This window comes from Thermobia domestica, chromosome 17 (genome assembly GCF_964235325.1).
Source record: "Thermobia domestica chromosome 17, izTheDome1.hap1.1, whole genome shotgun sequence".
Lineage (NCBI taxonomy): Eukaryota > Metazoa > Arthropoda > Insecta > Zygentoma > Lepismatidae > Thermobia > Thermobia domestica.
The window spans coordinates 12,589,547-12,609,655 of NC_137470.1; the positions used below are offsets into that span (position 1 = coordinate 12,589,547).

General features: G+C 35.6%; 1 protein-coding gene across 2 annotated transcripts in view; it reads left to right on the forward strand.

Annotated features, from left to right (window-relative positions):
- LOC145673897 (uncharacterized) overlaps nt 1-20,109 on the forward strand; it is a 65,013-nt gene that overhangs the window by 19,917 nt on the left and 24,987 nt on the right. The window contains exons 1-3 of one of the 2 annotated variants that reach the window (XM_081743702.1): nt 3,941-4,070; nt 9,122-9,340; nt 19,532-19,699. In XM_081743702.1, the coding sequence (XP_081599828.1) occupies nt 4,023-4,070; nt 9,122-9,340; nt 19,532-19,699 (435 nt within the window). In that variant the 5' untranslated portion in view covers nt 3,941-4,022. Of the gene's footprint in view, nt 1-3,940; nt 4,071-9,121; nt 9,341-19,531; nt 19,700-20,109 lie in introns of those variants that run through there. The other variant, XM_081743701.1, reaches the window with a different exon arrangement.

Sequence of the window (20,109 nt, forward strand, 5' to 3'; positions counted from 1 at the left end):
TAACACTAATGAAAGTGTACAAGCATACCGAATTTCAAGTTTTTATTCCAATTCCAAGTGTCTAAAACATGAGATTATAGGTCGCAAAAAAGGCCAGTTTAAGTAACATTTTGGAATTTCCTCATCCGCCCTTTGACCCCTTAAAAATTAAAAATATTCACTTTTGGCAATTCTTCTGTAGGTTAGCTCGGAAATGCTACAATCACGCCAAATTTTAACTTTCCACGTCAACCAGAAGCACTTGTTCGTTTTATGTCAGTTCATGTAGTTTTATATAGTTATGATAAGGGAGCTTCCAGTTGCAATAGGGATAAAATGGTGGAGGTGGGAGTATCTTCGTTGGACCCTAAAGGAACAAACAAACCACTTGGTGACATCTCTTTTTGGGCCTCCGACGCCATCTGTTAGCGACTTGCTGAACTACGTTTAGCCTAGCGACGAACATTGTTAGAGCGTTGCGCCGCCCTTCGTTGGGCTCTGAAGTAAAAAGAGCATTACTTGCTCTCTGCAGGGCGGATCCAGGGGAGGGCGATCGGGGCGATTGCCCTCCCCCCAGAATAGGAGATTTTCTTATTATATATATATATATATATATATATATATATATATATATATATATATATATATATATATATATATATATATATATATATATATATATAACCCATTCCAAAGTTTGGAGCCCTTAAAAGTAGCAGTATGACAACCCACCGCGCCCCCAGAAGTCGGTCCTGTATCCGCCGCTGGCTCTGTTACCGTTATTGGTCTAATATCTGTCATTGAACAGACAGACAGAAACACTAATAAGATTTAAGATTTACTGTACTTGTACACGAAATATATTGGAAATCTAAAAGCTCATTCTTATCACTACCTACTAAGAACTAAGGTTTATCTTCTAACTTTGCATTGCGCGATGTGTTTTCAGCAGAAAGTTTTTCATTGTAATTATTGGATCAAAAGATCCAATATATTTCAGGCAAAAATTTTCTTGTAGGCCTTATATCTGGAGAACTACATATAGTGTAGCCAAACTAAAATTATCACTCAACGCAGTATGATATTCTTGTTCAGAAAAAAAAAAGGGTTTACAGGCCGTTCAAAAATGTCGTGGCTTCCTGATCCAAAAAAATCCAATATATTTCATTCAATCAAAATTTTTCTTGTACTCCTTATAACTGGAGAACTACATACAGTGTACCCTAACCCTATCTATTACTTAGTATGATGTGCTTATTCCGAAAAAAAAAACAACCTAAAACTCGATTTAGGAGAAGTTGAAAAATTTTGTGGGCCCCTGATCCAAAGACTAATTAGTGGCCAAGATCGTAATCTTTTGATGGATTTTTGATCATTCCTAGAATTTTTGGCCAAGATCGTAATCTTTTGATGGATTTTTGATCATTCCTAGAATTTTTGGCCAAGATCGTAATCTTTTGATGGATTTTTGATCATTCCTAGAATTTTTGGCCAAGATCGTAATCTTTTGATGGATTTTTGATCATTCCTAGAATTTTTGGCCAAGATCGTAATCGTTTGATGGATTTTTGATCATTCCTAGAATTTTTGGCCAAGATCGTAATCTTTTGATGGATTTTTGATCATTCCTAGAATTTTTGGCCAAGATCGTAATCTTTTGATGGATTTTTGATCATTCCTAGAATTTTTGGCCAAGATCGTAATCTTTGATGGATTTTTGATCATTCCTAGAATTTTTGGCCAAGATCGCAATCTTTTGATCTATTTTTTGCATCATTCCTAAAATTCTTGCTTCTGCTTTTTCTAGTCCGAAATTCGGTTTTTCCTTAAAACAAACAATGTTCCCAGACGCTGAGAACTCAAAGTTTCTTATCATTTTCAATTTTCATTAGCAGTTTGGTTGTTGTAAAGATAGGGGCACGGCGAAAAAAAAACTATTGGATTTTGAAAATTAGACTTTTCACAAATGCTCTCGTTAAAACCTAAATCAGTGGTTCTCAAACTCGTTGTTACTGCGACCCACATTAAATATTAAAAAAAAGTACTTTGCGGCCCACCTACTTTTATTCAAATACACATTGTCATTCTACGTAATGGTGGTATTTCAAACCAATTAAATTTTGTAAATCTTTTTTCTAATTTTTCCATATAAAGGTAACATAGAGCTCACACTATGTCCTTCCCTGTGACAGATTTTCACTCACCCATTCTCTTTCCATCCTAACCCAACATCTCTACTGATTGTACAACAGGGCAGGGCTCTGAGTAATGACTTACTTTTTTCACCTCATTAACAAACGCTTTCAATTTTCATTTTCTGAATAGTACATGCTTTATAACATATGTTTCTACATCAAAATATTATTTTTACAATTAAAAGGAAAAACTTCTCGCAACAGACAAAAGAAACGGCCTGCGACCCACCAATGGGTCGCGACCCACACTTTGAGAAACGCTGACCTAAATTATTGCCAAGACTGGATTTTTATAAGTTTGAATATATTCAGAGACGATAAATTTAGAAAAGAAAAAAGTTCCTATTATTGTATTTTAACTTCGATTTATAGGGTCATGTTCATACCATTGATTTTGGCTGGTCTTCGTAGTTGCGTAGTTATATCTCAAAATGTTATGTTTGAAGAGCAAGTAGAACTCCACGACATGCTAGTCGCAATCTCATCCGGTTTCGTTAATCGTCCCAATGTAGTTAAAGCCTGTGACAATCATCTTGGTATTTCAGCTAAACTAATAAAACGCAAGCTCTGACGCGACGTTGCCGAGTGCTAAGGGGTGTGGCTATGACTAAGCAGACAATCTGCAGCGCGATCAGGTGGCAGAAGATAGACGTGGATGTGTACTAATTAAACGTGGCAATACCGCTGGCCTCTCATTTGCTAGCAGCATTTAAAGGGAACTTGGAGCGCCGCCTTCAAATGCCGAGATGTTTGTCACGCCGCTTAGTTTTTGGTGTTCCGTTTTTTCTGAAGTACATAGCGGGTAAGTTATTAAATGTCTTTGCTATTTCCCGCCAATTTGGTTCGCGCTTTCTCACAAGCAACAACCCGGGAGAACTGTTGATGTTCCGTTAGCGTCAGCTGTGAGACGCTCACATCACGTCTCTCCACCCACGTAGCCTATACTGATTTAACGGTATGAGCTACTACTAACCTTGTATATTATTATTATTATTATTATTATTATTATTATTATTATTATTATTATTATTATTATTATTATTATTATTATTATTATTATTATTATTATTATTATTATTTACTAAGTATGCGTAACAATGAAAAAAATAGTGGTTGGTATGTTTTAATTGAGCTTTAGTTTTCAGAATCGTAAATGAAGCGCCGTCAAACCTCTGCGAACTTGTTATGGATTGTATCGATAAAATGTTAATAATTACCGACGTCATTTCCCTCAAGAGCCGACTTTGTTGCTGATGTTGGGGAGTCATTTCGTACCGCTCTTTGCAAAATTCTGCGTACAGCAACGCAACACATAAAATGCAAGAAAGCCTTATAATTGCTATGGCGGTTATCGCAAATTTTGTGTTGCATTGATGCAAACGATTACAGAATGTGCTTAAAATTAAGTTCGAAAAATTTCATTGATGCATTTAATTCAATTGGTTCTTCAACATGCACGCCACTATTCTTTTTGAGTCCCATGTAATCAATTAAACCATTAAGTTTGAATAACTGCTTAGTGTATTTTTGAAAGAAACAATGTTTCTTCAAATTTTATGTGTATTATATATTAGAGAGTTGAATTGATCATGACTATCTTGAGAACGAAACTAAGTGAATGAAACGTAGCTCAGTAGTAGAAATAGATGTAAAATATTTCATGAATAAGTGTGGTGCTTTTGAGATAAATTGAATATAAAAATGCGTATACTCTGCACATCTTACTGTGGGAGAAGAGCGAGACTCTGATTGGTGGAGAGGTAATGGCGTAACTGATAACCGACACCAAAAGCTCTGCCAGCCATATTGCTTTGGGAATTTCTTTAAAAAAATTGTTAAATTCACAATATGTGTTTCTTTGAAGTAACTTACATTTTGTCAACAGTCTGCTATTGTGTAAGTATACTTAAACTTCTGTTACACATCAAAAAAATTTAGTACTACTACAAATCAGAAATAAAATTATTTTTCATACCGATTTTTTGTGCTTGAGTATAGCACTTTTGCTCTTAGATCCAAGTTGACTTCTATCTTCTGTTTCATGCAAAGGATACAATATTTTTATAAATGAAACATTAAACTGTAAAATATATGCATTTTAAAGTTGTTTCGGAGCAGCCAGTCAATTTTTAAAATCTTAATAAATAGAAATTGAAAGAATGTTTCAATTTGTCATAATTTGAAGCACGTTATAAACAATATATTTTTTTCTCAGAAATATGTATTTAAAAAGAAAAAAACCTTTTAAATGGCATGTGATTGGCATTAAAATTTATTTAACACTTTCGATGTTTCTAGTGATTTTTTGGCTCAAGACTGACCAATGAGGTAACGAATTACATCCTGTGCACGTGGTGGTATCGATGTACAAAACGTACATTGACAGTTGATGGCTGCAGGTGCTGTGTCTATTTGCGTTAATTATTAAGAATAAAAAAAACGTAATATTATTTAAATGTTTGAATCTCTACCGAGTAGCGCAGATAAAGAATTCCTGCGTATTTGCTTTACAGTATACACCACGTAATTTTAACTTGATATTTACGTTTCATAGCCTAAAACATCAACATGAGCACCGCATCCTCGAACTTTGACCCCATTTTTTCACATAGGTCACGAGGGTTGAGCAACAAACGTTCCTTATTATTTGAATCTATCCCTTAATCTGTCGGTTTCTTCCTTTAAGAATGTTAATGTCAAATGTTGTACATTCCCTTGTACAGCGGGGGACACTTCTAAATGGTACACCTTAGCCGTAAATCTCCATATGGCTGTACCATTTAGAAGTGTTCCCCGCTGTACAATTGCCCTAAAAGTCCCTCCTTAACTCTCTTGGGGTAACCTGCCTTATTCTCCGTAGACTAAATTGCGTCTTTTGAACGGAAATCTTTGATTAATTGAAATATTTATTTTAAACCGAAACATTAAGACTTCCTACTTGTTGCTGCGAGAGTTTAACCCTTAAAAGGGGATTATTTTTTTGTAAGATTATATAGTAGGCAACATAAGTTCTTTCTGTTTTATGAAATTAGTTTCGTAAATAACTTCAGAATGGAAGGACAATTTGAGTACAGTTATCAGTTAATTAAAAATAATGTAAGTTTCTGTATGTTGCAGCTATACCACCGTTATTCCCAAAATAAATTTTACCAAACGGAAACAACTTTTGTCGCTGACTGTACACAAAACAAATACGATATAAAAGCAATGTAATATCTCTAATATCTTTTGATTAAAGAATAGTTAACCTGTATTAGCTATAATGTTTAATAAAATATCTCATGAGTTCTTTGGACAGATGGTAATTCTGTCATATCGGTTTGCTAAACAAGACGCCATAATTATGTGGTAAACACGTTTGGGTACACCAGTCAAGAATTATTCCGTGAAAGTAAATCCATAACGTTGAATTACAAGTGCAATATCCAATAGGTACAAAGGCATACCATAATCATATCTTCCATATAAATATTTTCTTTTTTTTTTTTTGCCAATAATCTCCAGACAGCGTAACCGATCCAAGTACGGTTTCCGGTATCTTGCAAATAGTTGAATTAATTCATGCAAAAAGGACTTCGGTCGCCAAAATGGTGAAATTGAGTTAACATAAAATTTTTGTTCCGATTGGGTAGACTTATGTTTGTGTGCATAAAGAGCTTCCGTTTCATTGGTCTAACGTTTTATAAAGAGATGTCAACTTCGGTTATTCTAGGCAGCATGAGGATGAGTCAGTGACTGAAGCCCCTTCTGCAGGAGAATTATATTTGTTTTTTTTTTATGTTAGTGGCAATAGCTATTGATTTCGTCCCATTCGGTTGGTAGACCTGCAACGTCTGGAACCTGCCAAAAGACGTCTTAACACAGTTTTGTGTTTAAAAAAGTAATAAAAATAATAGCTAATTAAAATTACATGCATACAGGATTTCCTCTATAAGTTACATGCAAGAAGGGCTTCAGTCCACAGCGAAAACCATTGTTTTCTACCACATCAATAAGCATAAAAATGGTTTTCCTATACAGCATTTGATTAATGCTGTCATTCACACGGAACAAAAAATGGTTTATTTTGATCTTATAGTTTCAAAATTACAAAGTTCTTTTTTTTTTTCTCAAATCTAAGTTTGTTTGATTGAAGCCCTTTTTACATTAACTGATTCAATTATGCTCTCTACGTGTAAAAAAACTGTACTTAAAATTGTTAATTTATTTTCCAGTTATTCTGAAAATAAATATTTCGCTTTTTTCTAGGAACCGTACATCGAGTTAGTTTCCATTTTCTCAATAGATGAATTATAATAAATTAGTTACAAAAATATATCATTTTTAAAAAAACATCTCATTATTTGTTTTGTTGATTTATATTTGAGAAAATGCACAACTTATAAACAGCACTTAATATATTAACCACTGAAAGTTATGTGAAAATATTTATAAAACCTAATTCACGATGAGTAATATAAGATACATGGCAATATATACACACATATTTGTTTCTTTTCAAAATCAGAGTTGTAAAATTATTATCATTACTCGGATAATTGCAAACGCCTTGCATTTCTTTTCTTTTATTTTTCTTCCATGCAAAGCAAATCCAAAAATGTTTTCTTATTACATAGAATTATAGATATTCTAATACATGCTATTTGGGAAATTTGTTCTTGCCCTCAGAACATGAAACAAGAATTTTAGGAATCATCCAAGAAATGGATCAAAAGATTGCAATCTTGGCCAAGAAGTTTAGGAATGATAAAAAATACATCAAAAGATTGTGATCTTGGCCAGAAATCAGTCTTTGGATCAGGGGCCACAAAATTTTTGAACCGCCCCTAAAGCGAGTTGTCGTTTTTTTTTTTTTTTTTTTTTTTTTTTTTTTTTTTTTTTTTTTTTTTTTTAAGAAATAAGCACATCATACTGAGTTAAGGGATAGTTTAGGTTTGGCTACACTTCATGTACTTCTCCAGATATAAGGCCTACAAAAATTCTTTTTGCCTGAAATATTTGGGATATTTTGATCCAAAAAGTGTGTTGTGTGAACGAATTTTCTCGTAAGGACTTGAAAGGTTATTTAAGATAAGAGAATACCTTGAATAATTTTGCAACTTTCTGAAACTTCCATTCATTTGTAAACCATGTAGAGGTTATTAAACAGATACCACAAGCATTTATTGCCTATACAAAGGTGATCCAACGTCATATTAAGCTGGTAAGTTGGACTCTTATCAGGTGTTTTCATGATATGGATGTGTATGTTTGGATCATGCTGAATTATGCAATGTACGTTCGATGCAGAACTTCATACTCTCTTTCTTTTGTTCTTTGAGACGGTGTCTACTCACGTCACACCAAGGAACGCATTTTTTGGAAGGGCCGCGGTGGCTCAGTGGTACAATTTGGTCTTACTATCAAAAAATTATTGCCCGTATATTCCGAACAACTCCTTCTACTATCACTTGTCCGTCACTAATGTTATTTCCTGATTATAAATTTTATCCCTGTACTAAACATAATGCAATTCTGTGGATCACGTCCCATACTATAGATATTCTTTTATGTAATGATTTTAATGGTAATGTGACTTTGTACATCCACCAAATTTTGTTACGCATGCACACTATTGCATTTCCAATTCGTAAACAAAAGTTTGCTAATTTTCTTGCAGCAATTTATTGATGTGTCCATTGTATGTTTGTATGTTTATGCTTTCTGATGTAATTGGCTGCTAAGAGTACAACTTTTGTTTGTTTATTGATTCTGATGTAATCGACCGATAACAGTACAATAAAGTATTAAAAAAAAGTGGTAGAGCGTTCACCTCTGGTGCTTGGGGTCCCGGGTTCGATCCCAGTCCCCGCCAAGTGAACTTTGTGGTGGACAAACACCGTGAGCGTGGGTTTTCTCCCACATTCTTCATTCCACCATTTCATTCATTACCGTCTCCTTTAGACTAACCGACATAATCGTGGGACGTAAAACTCAAAGATTTCAGTTCATTTCACTTTTTGGCATGTTTTGGCCACATTGTGGGGGTACTCCACGGTTTCCGATGTCTCTGATGCCCAATATTCGATAGGCAAGCAACTGTAAAGGATAATTCACACATAGTGTGCCGTTCCCATGCCGTGGTTACACAAAATTTCGTTCGAGACTTTGGCATTCAAAATTCATTTGGTTGTCGTGATATACCGTGCCCGTGCAATACCCATGCCATGTCCCGACAGGCCGACTTGAAGAGAAATCAGCCTGTTCGTAGCTCATCGGCTGCGATCTTTGGGCTTTCTTCGGAGCACCGAAGCAACACGAATTTGAGAAGCAGTACACCACAGAACGTCATGGTATGTATGAATGGCATGGATGGAATATGGCAAAAGAAATGGTATGGGCACGACACAGTATGTGTGAATCTGCCTTAAGAGAACCCATTTTGTTACCATTCAACACAATGTTGATCCCTTTCTTTGACATATGAGAACGGTTTGTCATTCACTGTTCACTTATCTGACTACTACCAATGTCAAAAAGGGTAGAAATTTATCCTTCCAAAACGTCACAATTTTTGGAGTCATATGATTATTCACACACCCAATAGCTGCACTTTCTTCTACTTAACACATAAAACTTTCGAATTATTCGCAATAACTTCTCCAGCGTGATCACATGTGCTGCTACCTTGTGATCAAATTTTCTACCAAAACAAAAACTGAAGCGACCTTATTTATAACCTGTAAACTATATCTACTTGAACATTGAAATAGAGTTTGTTTTTCATTTCGATGAGTGCAGATTTGACACCGGTACCTACAAGAATGTATATGGTGCAATTTCACAATCTGACGTTCGATTTGCTGAAATATTTACAGTGCAGGAAGTTTTACTTCGAGACCAAATTAACGTATGTCTTGGATTTTTCTTTCTGCAGCCAAAATACAATTCTTTTTACTTCGTTTCAGATATTTGGCTTGATCTACTTTGTGAAGGGCATCGAACTGAAGTATAATTATGGTCTTGAGATGCTGACATTGGCCGATCAGATTACTCCATACCAGTCCGTTATGCTGTACGCAACTCTACTCATATTTCTTCCATGGATAACCGCTGCTGTTTTTGGTCCGATCACTGAGGAGAGAAGAGTACTTGGAAATAGAAATAGATGCACCTCAGCAATCATCGTAAGTATTGTGGAATTTAGAATAAGTCAAAATAATTTTAAGAAAGCAGAAGAGAGAAAAGTCGAAATGTTACTCCTTTTGAGCAAGAAATATTTGCAGATGTCTCATGTTTTCCAATTCTGAGGAAGTATACTTTTATTACAATGTGCATTTGTTAGTCTGCTTCTGTAACTTAGAACGCAGTAGTGTGGTCAATCAGGCGATGTAATCCTATCTCACCGTCCCAGGTTTGTACCACAGTGAGGGCGAGATTTATTTCTCTATTCACAATGAAACTCGATGGCTCAGTGGTAGAGCGCTCACCTTAGATGTAAGATCAAGTGGGTTTGTGGTGGACATCACGTCCGTGGGTTTTCTATGGGTTCTTCCGTTTCTTTCCACAATCTTACGCTACCAAATATTTCCTAAGCATTGACTTTCAATTCATCTAGAGGGGGCATGGTGGCTCAGTGGTAGAGCGCTAACCTCTGATGCGTGGGGTTCCTGGTTGGATCCCCGGCCAAGTAAGTTTGTGGTGGACAACATCGTGTTTTGGGTTTTCTCTTAGTACTCCTGTTCTCTGTCACATTCTCCTTCCACCAATTCTTCCATTATCACCTACTTGCTTTAATCATCCTCTCCCTTAGCATAAAGAGCATAATGGTGGAACGTTTCAATTGATCTAGAAAAGGCTTTTGACCAAGTGAATTGAAAATTGTTGGTGAGTATCATAAAGAAGGTTGGTTTGGAATGGAAAGATCGAATACCCGTAAGAAGTTCATATTTGAGTCAACAAGTAAGTGTTAGAATAGCAGAGGAAATGACAGAGGAGAGTACAATTGAGAGAGAAGTTTGAGAGGAATATTGCCTCTCCTCGTCATTATTTAATATCTATCTAAACGAGATAGTCAAGAACAGCCTACGAGAGGATATTACAAAGGAGAATACAATAGAAAGAGGAGTTCGAGAGGAATATTGTCTCTCCCCGTCATTATTTAATAGTTATCTAGAAAAGATAGTCAAGAAGAGCCTAGGAGATGATATGACAGAGGAGAGTACAATTGAAAGAGGGGTTGGAGAGGAATATTGCCTCTCCCTGTCATTATTTAATATCTATCTAGAAGAGATAGTCAAGAACAGCCTAGGAGATGATATGACAGAGGAGAGTACAATTGAAAGAGGAGTTCGAGAGGAAAATTGTTTCTCCCCGTCATTATTTAATATCTATCTAGAAGAGATAGTCAAGAAGAGCCTAGGAGAGGAAATGACAGAGGAGAGTACAATTGAAAGAGGAGTTCGAGAGGAAAATTGTTTCTCCCCGTCATTATTTAATATCTATCTGGAAGCAATAGTCAAGAAGAGCCTAGGAGAGGACATGACAGAGGAGAGTACAATTGAAAGAGGAGTTCGAGACGAATATTGTTTATCCCCGTCATTATTTAATATCTATCTAGAAGAGATAGTCAAGAACAGCCTAGCAGAGGACATGACAGAGGAGAGTACAATTGAAAAAGGAGTTCGAGAGGAATATTGTCTCTCCCCGTCATTATTTGATATCTATCTAGAAGAGATAGTCAAGAACAGCCTAGCAGAGGACATGACAGAGGAGAGTACAATTGAAAAAGGAGTTCGAGAGGAATATTGTCTCTCCCCGTCATTATTTAATATATATCTAGAAGTGATAGTCAAGAAGAGCCTAGGAGAGGACATGACAGAGGATAGTACAATTGAAAGAGGAGTTCAAGACGAATATTGTCTCTCCCCGTCATTATTTAATATCTATCTAGAAGTGATAGTCAAGAACAGCCTAGGAGAGGACATGACAGAGGAGAGTACAATTGAAAGAGGAGTTCAAGACGAATATTGTCTCTCCCCGTCATTATTTAATATCTATCTAGAAGTGATAGTCAAGAACAGCCTAGGAGAGGACATGACAGAGGAGAGTACAATTGAAAGAGGAGTTCAAGACGAATATTGTCTCTCCCCGTCATTATTTAATATCTATCTAGAAGTGATAGTCAAGAAGAGCCTAGGAGAGGACATGACAGAGGATAGTACAATTGAAAGAGGAGTTCGAGAGGAATATTGTCTCTCCCCGTCATTATTTAATATCTATCTAGAAGTGATAGTCAAGAAGAGCCTAGGAGAGGACATGACAGAGGAGAATACAATTGAAAGAAGAGTTCGAGAGGAATACTGTCCCTCCCCGTCATTATTTAATATCTATCTAGAAGTGATAGTCAAGAAGAGTCTAGGAGAGGACATGACAGAGGATAGTACAATTGAAAGAGGAGTTCAATACGAATATTGTCTCTCCCCGTCATTATTTAATATCTATCTAGAAGTGATAGTCAAGAAGAGCCTAGGAGAGGAAATGACAGAGGAGAGTACAATTGAAAGAGGAGTTCAAGACAAATATTGTCTCTCCCCGTCATTATTTAATATCTATCTAGAAGTGATAGTCAAGAAGAGCCTAGGAGAGGACATGACAGAGGAGAGTACAATTGAAAGAAGAGTTCGAGACGAATATTGTCTCTCCCCGTCATTATTTAATATCTATCTAGAAGAGATAGTCAAGAAGAGCCTACATAATGAAAGCGTATTTTGGTAGGGCATAGAACAATTCGCTGATGATATGGCTCTTGTAACTGAATCTGTAAAGAAAATCAATAAGTTGTTAATAAACTTCAAGAAGAATTGTGAAGAGTATGGGATGAAAGTAAATGTTAGAAAGACAAAAAAAATCATTATGATTGGAAGAAATCGGTTAGTGTAGGGGAGAAAATAGAATAGGTGACAATTTTTCTTTATCTGGGTAATATTGTTAGTGATGATATGAAGTGCGAACGTAAAATAAAAGCAAGGAAAGGAATGTGGAGAGAAAGTTTTAGGAGAAAGAAAACTATATTTTGTAAGCCCTTCATTACAGAAGCATGTACAAAATTGTATTATATGGGACAGAAACATGGACATCACTTAAAATCAACAAAAACAGAGTAGAAATCTTTGACATGTAGGTGCACAGAAAAATGGAAAGAATTAGTTGGGTTGAACGAGAAACAAATAAGAGGATGTTACAAACCTTGAGAGAGAAAATAAGAATTTTAGGAATTCAAAAGAGAAACAGAAACTGATTGGGACATTGGCTGAGCAGGGACTATATCATGAGGGACGTTTTCAAAAATTTTACATAGTTTGTTGACTCATCGTGTGAGGGACCACGGTGCAACAGTGGCAGAGTGCTTACTTCTGGTGCGTGGGATCCCTAGTTCGATCCCCATCCAAGTCAGTTTGTGGATGACATCTTGTCTGTGGGTTTTTAGGGGTACTCTCGTTTACATCCACATTCTCATTCCACCAATTCATCTATCATCATTCCATTGCCTTACATCTTATGTTGATAGTAACATTTCCCAATCAAGCAATGCGCAATCGATAGAGGATTGAAGAAAAGTGAGAAATCCAAAGTTTTAGTGGCCAACACCCGGAAACACAGGAGATACAGAGGAAAGAAGGATCTAGAATCATGTGAAGGTAGCAATGCAAAAGATACACTGTCACACAAAGAACTTCAAAATGATTAAAGAAATCAAAATTACATTCACACAATACAGTAAGCAAACATTGTACCCACAGACATGCTCAATAACATCATATGTAATGCAGTGTTGCCAAATGAGCGCAAAATGAAGTTATGTTAAATGGCATGGAACACAAATTAAAACATCTAGCAAATCTAATTAGGAATAGAAGCATATCTATGAAGTCGTGATGTACAGTGTTGCCAACAGTTGAAGATAAGCCTATGTTAATTCCTATGTGAATCTCGGATGTAGAAGAGTACATACAGTAGACGATTCGAACTACTTAAAATCAAAATATGAGACCACAATCAAGAATATAATCACTGAAGTGCAACATTAACGGACGAAGCACAGTGTCGAATCATTTTCGCCAAAGGAAAATGTCAGAATAGCACCAAAACACAGCACATAAGCTGAAATGATCCATGCCCTTGGATGACCAAGTAGTCCGCAGGATAGCTGCTGGTGCACATGTTCGATTTCCGATTGTAGCGTTCTGCAACATAGTAGTAGTTGGAATCCTACATTAAGCTAGATGCAGGGCCGGATCTGAGGGGCGGTCGATTCGGGGCATTTGCCCAGGGAATGCAATTCATATAGGCTTATCCTCAAACGTTGGCAACACTGTGCAACAAGACTTCACAGGTTCTACTCACAATTAGATTTTCAAGATGTTATAATTTGTGTTCCGTGCCATTTAACAAAACTTTATTTTGTGCTCAGTTAGCAACACTGCGTTACATATGATGTTATTGAGCATGTCTGTGCTTACAATGTTTGCTTACTATCTGTAGTATAAATGTCACTTTGATTACTTTAATCATTTTGAAGTTCTTTCTGAGCCAATGTATCTTTTGCATTGCTACTTTCACATGATTCTAGATTCTTCTTTCCTCTGTATCTCTTGTGTTTCTGGGTGACGGCCCGTAAAACTTTGGATTTCTCACTTTTCTTTACTTCTCTATCGATTGCGCATTGTTTGGTTGGACAATGCTACTATCAATATAAGATGTTCCCTTGTTAGTCATCTGTCTCCAGTAGCATAAAGAGCATAATCGTGGAACGTTAAATTGTAAGAAAGATTTGACTCATCGTGACGTTATGGCTTAAAATCTATACTCATCAACGTATTTTAACAAATTATAAATTTTAATCAATACACACAAATAAATTTTCGTGAGTTAATATTCTTAAATTAGTCTGAAATTCAACATAGTTCATATTCTTGTATTTTGGCATGATAAAATGCTCTCAGACACATAAGTAAAATATACATTTTTTTTAAAAAAAAAAAAAAAGTATTTTGTTACATTGTCTTTTCCTTGAGCCATACTCTTCTGCAGCAATTGGTCAGCGCATTATTTATTCTTACAAAAAAATGTTGCTCTCCAGAAATGCACTATCGACTTTTTCCAAATCTTTGATCCTAGGTATGACGGGTAAAATCATTAATGTTTTTGTTCACTCTTTTGTGTGCGTTAAAATTCAAACTCTATAAAAAGACTCAAAAAATGCTTTGTGTAGAGTATTGCACTGTATGGGTTAGAAACATGGATATTACACAGCAAGGTGAAAAACGACTGGAAACTTTCAAAATGTGAGTGTGAAGAAAAATAGAGAGAATTAGCTGAGACGAGCGGAAAACGAATGCGACACTCTTAGAAATGGTGGGGGAGAATAGAAGAATTTTAGATATTATTAACAAGAGGAAAAGAAACTGGTTGAGACATTAACTAAGAAGGAATTTTATTATTAGGGACATGATAGAGAATATAGTGACAGGAAAAAGAGGGAGAGGGTGAAGGAGATTACGATTAATGGACGATATCAAAGCATAGGAATTGTATGTGAAGACGAAGAGGTTAGCGGAAGAACATAGGACATGAAAGCTTCTCAGTTGTGGCAAGTGACTTGGCAATACTGGAAGAATACCTATGATGATGATGACGATGATATTCAAACTGACACTAAATGCTCAGTGAAAGTAATTTTTTTTCATTTCTTAGTTTGTTCTTAATTTCCTTCGGAAAAACTATCTTCGCATAAAAACTTTCCACCAACAGTTAAAATCAATATTATCTGGTGTTACTATTTTTGTTTTTACAAAAAAAAAATCTACCATTTTTGATTATAGAAGTTGTATAATTACGTAAATACTGAAATACCTGTCATGTCTTCTTAAATTTCTACTGATAACCCTGAAGTCTTGAATACATGACATAAAGCTGCGTCCTGTGACAGTCGGAGCAAGGAACAGCTTGATTTTGTAGAATTTATGCGTAGCAGTACGAAACAAAAGCCATCCACTTGTTTTCTCCGGAACAATAATATGAAAATAGGTGAAGTTAGTGAAATATTTTAAGGAATTATACAGAAATGAACACATTTTATTCGCAATCTTGCGACCATTTCCTTTGTAGTAGATATATGAAGTGCATGCATTTGTCTTTATATGTGTTAAGCAAAAGATATTACTACTGTGGGTTATTTACGAAACTATTTGCGATGTTTTGCGAGATGTCTTTAGTGACTTAAACATAATTATTTATTTAATATACTTTTATTATTAGTCTCATCTCATGCAGCAAAAATTTTGCTTCGAATTCTGAAGGTTGTATGGAAGAACAAATGAGAAAGTTGAGGAGTAACAGTTCCGATTCAGGAGAGGTAAGGGCACAAAAGATGCAATTGGATTATTAAGGATGATCGGTGAAAGGTTTATAAAAAAGGGTAAGAGGTGTATGTGGTTTTTATTGATCTAGAAAAGGCTTTTGACCGCGTGAATTGGGAGATGTTCTTGGAACTTCTAAAGAAGGTTGGGTTGGAATGGAAAGATCGAAGACTCATAAGAAACTTATGAACGAACAAATAAGTGTTAGAATAGGGAAGACAATGACAGAAAAGAGTGCAATCGGAATGGGAATTTGACAGGGATGCTGTCTCTCGCCAACAATATTTAATATCTATCTAGAAAAGATAGTGAAAAAAGAACCTACATAATAAAGATGGCATTTCAGTAGAAGGTAGAATGATTAGGTATATATAGTTTTCAGATGATATGGCGCTTGTTGCAGAATCTGAAGAGAAAATCAATAAGCTGTTAGAAAACTTGAGGAAGAGCTGTGAAGCACATGGGATGAAAATAAATGTGAGAAAGACAAAAGCCATGCTGCTGGGAGAAAATAGAACAGGTGACAAGTTTTCGATACCTGGATGATATTGTTAGTGATGGTATGAAGTGCAAACGTGAAACAAAAGCAAAGATACGAATGGCGAAAGAAGCTTTTGGGAGGAAGAAAAGTCTGTTTTGTGGGACCTTGAATAAAGAGTTGAAGAAAAGACTCATAAAATGCTTCGTGTGGAGTATTATAGTGTATGGGTCAGAAACATGAACATTACGCAAAAATTAAGAAAACCGACTAGAACATTTCGAAATGTAGTTGTGGAGAAGAATTGAGAGAAAAAGCTGGGTCGAGCAGGAAACGAATGAAAAGGTCTTAGAAATGATTCGGGGCGGAAGAATAATTTTTGATATTATTTAAAAGAAGAAGAGAAACTGGTTGGGACATTGGCTAAGAAGGAACTGTATCATGAGGGATGTGCTAAAGGGTTTGGCGGCAGAAAGAAGAAGGAGGAGGCGAAAGAAATTACAATTAATGGATGATATCAAAATGGAAAAATCTTACGTGAAAATAAAGATGTTAGCGAAGACCGTGGGGGATGGAAGCTACTCAGTTACGACAGATGAGCTGCCAACAATGTCAATACCTATGATTATGTTAATACTTTCGATAGTAAGTTTTATGACATGAATTAAAATATGATAATTTCAAACGTATTAAAAGGTATAAGCCTTAATGTATAATTAGTTTAATGATTTTGTTTATTTGTTATTGTGTGTTATCTGTGAAGTGTTTATGTGTTGTGGCATGCATGGCAGTTGACAGATTCTAATTAAGCACATACCTGCTGATTTTTAATTGATATAAATGTTTTGTAATTTGGTCACTTAGAGCACAATCCTAGCAAAAATACTTTATTTTAGAAGTCCACGGAGATGGCTGCTGCTTGATATTAATTGTTACTCTTCCGATCTTGATATTGACAAAGAAGTTTGGATTTTGAATTTAAGACATAATTCCAGTCTTTAGAGAGACATGGAGACAACGTATGATTCAAAATCTTGCTATACATTATACTATTCAGGAAGCATTTTAAGGCTTTATACTATTACTTTTGCTGAGGTCACCCAAAGTGCCCGTGTCTATGACGTAGAGCCACGCGCTTGAAAGACTGACCCAGAAATTTGGGTTTATGTACAAATTGGAATTTGCTCAGACGATAAAAATCTGTCAATGCAAGATTTACATAATGAGGAAGTTCATTATGTAAGTTGAGCTGTCCTCAGCCCATAAAGCGAATTTACAGAAGAATTTATACGAGGGTGGATTGGAAAGCTCGTAGCCTGAGTAGGAAGGCTAGCCTGATCTGATCTCCCTCAGAATTTCGCTTGTTTACTAACCTGAGAAAGTTTTCTGGGAGTCAGAGGTGAAAACTGCTGTACTTTGATATTTTGTAGGGCTCCACGAATCATTTTTTTAAAAAGTTGTATAAAATCGTTACCGGAGAGATGGTGTAAATGCATCTCGGTCGAGAGCAATTACGTGAAAAAAATGAAACATAACTTATCGAGATATTTTCTAATTTTGTAGGTCAGGCCACAAACTTTCCAATCCTCCCTCGTATAACAATTTTTAACATTTTACAAAAGATTTCTTAACACGAAATTACGTGTAATATTTTTTTTAATTGCTTATTTTTTTGGACAAATGATATTAAATTTTAAATCGAAGTACAATAGGAAAAAAGTTTCTAATTAACCTGTTACACTACAAGTAGTCTTAAAGAGTATAAAATTTGAACAGGAAATACTGACACTGTTACGTTTTGAATCAAATAAAATGACCATGACAAACTATGATCTTCAACTAGCCTTGCTCCAAGTTTTAACGTTCCAAAAGGGAATACAAACTTCTTAGATTTACGCTTATGTACAGTCAACGACAAAAGTTCTTTGCGTTTGGTAAAATTTATTCTGGGAATAATGATGATAGCGCTTGAAGTTACAACGGTGGTACGGCTGGAACTAACAGAGAATTACACCCTATTTAATTTACTAACAAGGATTTTAGGAATAATCAGAAAACGGGATTAAAAATTTGCTTACTTGGCCAATAATTAGTTTTTGGATCAAGGGTCACAAAATTTGTGAACGACCCCTAAATCAAGTTTTCGTATTTTTTTTTTTTTTTTTACGGAATAAGCACATTATACTGAGTTAAGTGATGGTTTGGGTTTGGCTACACTATATGAAGTTCTCCAGATATAAGGGATACAAAAAATTTTTTGACTGAAATATATTGGATCTTTGGATTCAAAAACTGTACCCAAATTGTCCTTACAATCTGAAGTTATTTACGAAACTAATTTCATCAAACGGAAAGAACTTTTGTCGCTGATTGTACAAGTAGCTTACCAACAGCTACACGACTAGCACCATCGTTTAGATGAAGAGATTTTGTATTCAGTTTGATTATGCGTTATTCGTTACTCTGTGACTAGGAGCCACAAAGACAACAGATAAAAATCATGTAACGTTCAGTGTTGCCAACTTATTAGAGATGAAAATCATGTAACGTTCAGTGTTGCCAACTTATTAGAGATGAAATCATGTAACGTTCAGTGTTGCCAACTTATTAGAGATGAAAATCATGTAACGTTCAGTGTTGCCAACTTATTAGAGATGAAAATCATGTAATGTTCAGTGTTGCCAACTTATTAGGGATGAAAATCATGTAAGATTCAGTGTTGCCAACTTATTAGAGATAAACATCATGTAACGTTAAGTGTTGCCAACTTACTTGAACAGAAATGGCAGGCATTTCAGAAGCTACGTTCTTTAATGGACACCTTTTACAACAAGGATTGGAATTAAACCACCTTCCTCCTTCCGCTGACTGAACGAGCATGAAATCGTATGTAATATTATTTCTAATGAAAATGATTTGACATCGGTATAGGAAACTAAAGCTTCACTAACAATCTATGTATTGTGAAACTATATTTATTTTGCTATAACAACGTCAGTCAATGACTCCAGTGACTGACGCAATTTTAATAAAATATCAATGTTAATATGCCCATAATTCTTATTTGAACATAAGAAAAAGCACATTATTTAATACTCCATCAAAACCCTAGCCACGCAGATTCTGACAAACTAAACACTACAACACACTAACGCGTAACAGTTTCAACATAGTAGCTGTGTTTTCATCAGATTTCTACTCCTTCCCTATGTCTGATGAAGACACAGTTAGTGTGTTGAAACTGTTACGTGCTTGTGGTTTTATATATTTTTATCATATAGCCTTGCTCAGTGTGTTGTTGTGTTTAGTTGGAAAATATGGAAACAAGGCTTGACGTAATAGTTACAGATTCTGAAAAGCAGAAAAAAATAAAAGTAGTAACTGATGATATTGTTTTAAAAACACTGATTGGATTGAACTTTATATGGAAAATATGTATGTTCAGAAAATTTATATACATATTATTTCTAATTTTCTAGCGCAACCTTCCCTTGATCATGGAGTTGTTCTTGCATGTTATGGCTACTGCTGCTTGCTTTCATTACAACTTTAACTTGGAGAAGAATCTGGTGATGCAACGAAACAAGATCTTGAGCGGATTAAACGACCCAAAGAAGATTGCATTGCTTGATAAAGTGCAGCGTGAGGTAAACTTTGTTAAATTTAGTATTAAGAAAATGTCAAAGTTTTTATTTCAATTTTGTGAGAAATTCCTGACAGACTATGCATGAGGTTGGTATTTGAAAGTTGAAGCCATGAACGTTTGGCAGCCATCAAACACAAAGGTTGATTCACTTATATTGAGCCGGATTTGAATGTGTAACCTAACTAGGAAATGCCGTGTTTCCACCATCAGTTGTGTTTGATCTGCAGGTCATCTTGATTGACTATTGCTCTGCATCGGACTTTCAATTAGAGGGGACTGCGTTGCAGCTGGACCATGGCTCTTGCATCCAACCCTCTTTACCAATTCTCTACAACTCGGAGATGGTGCGGACTGGAGGATGGGACACGCACCCGTTTAGGAATCCGAAACACAATAGTCCATTGGGCTAGC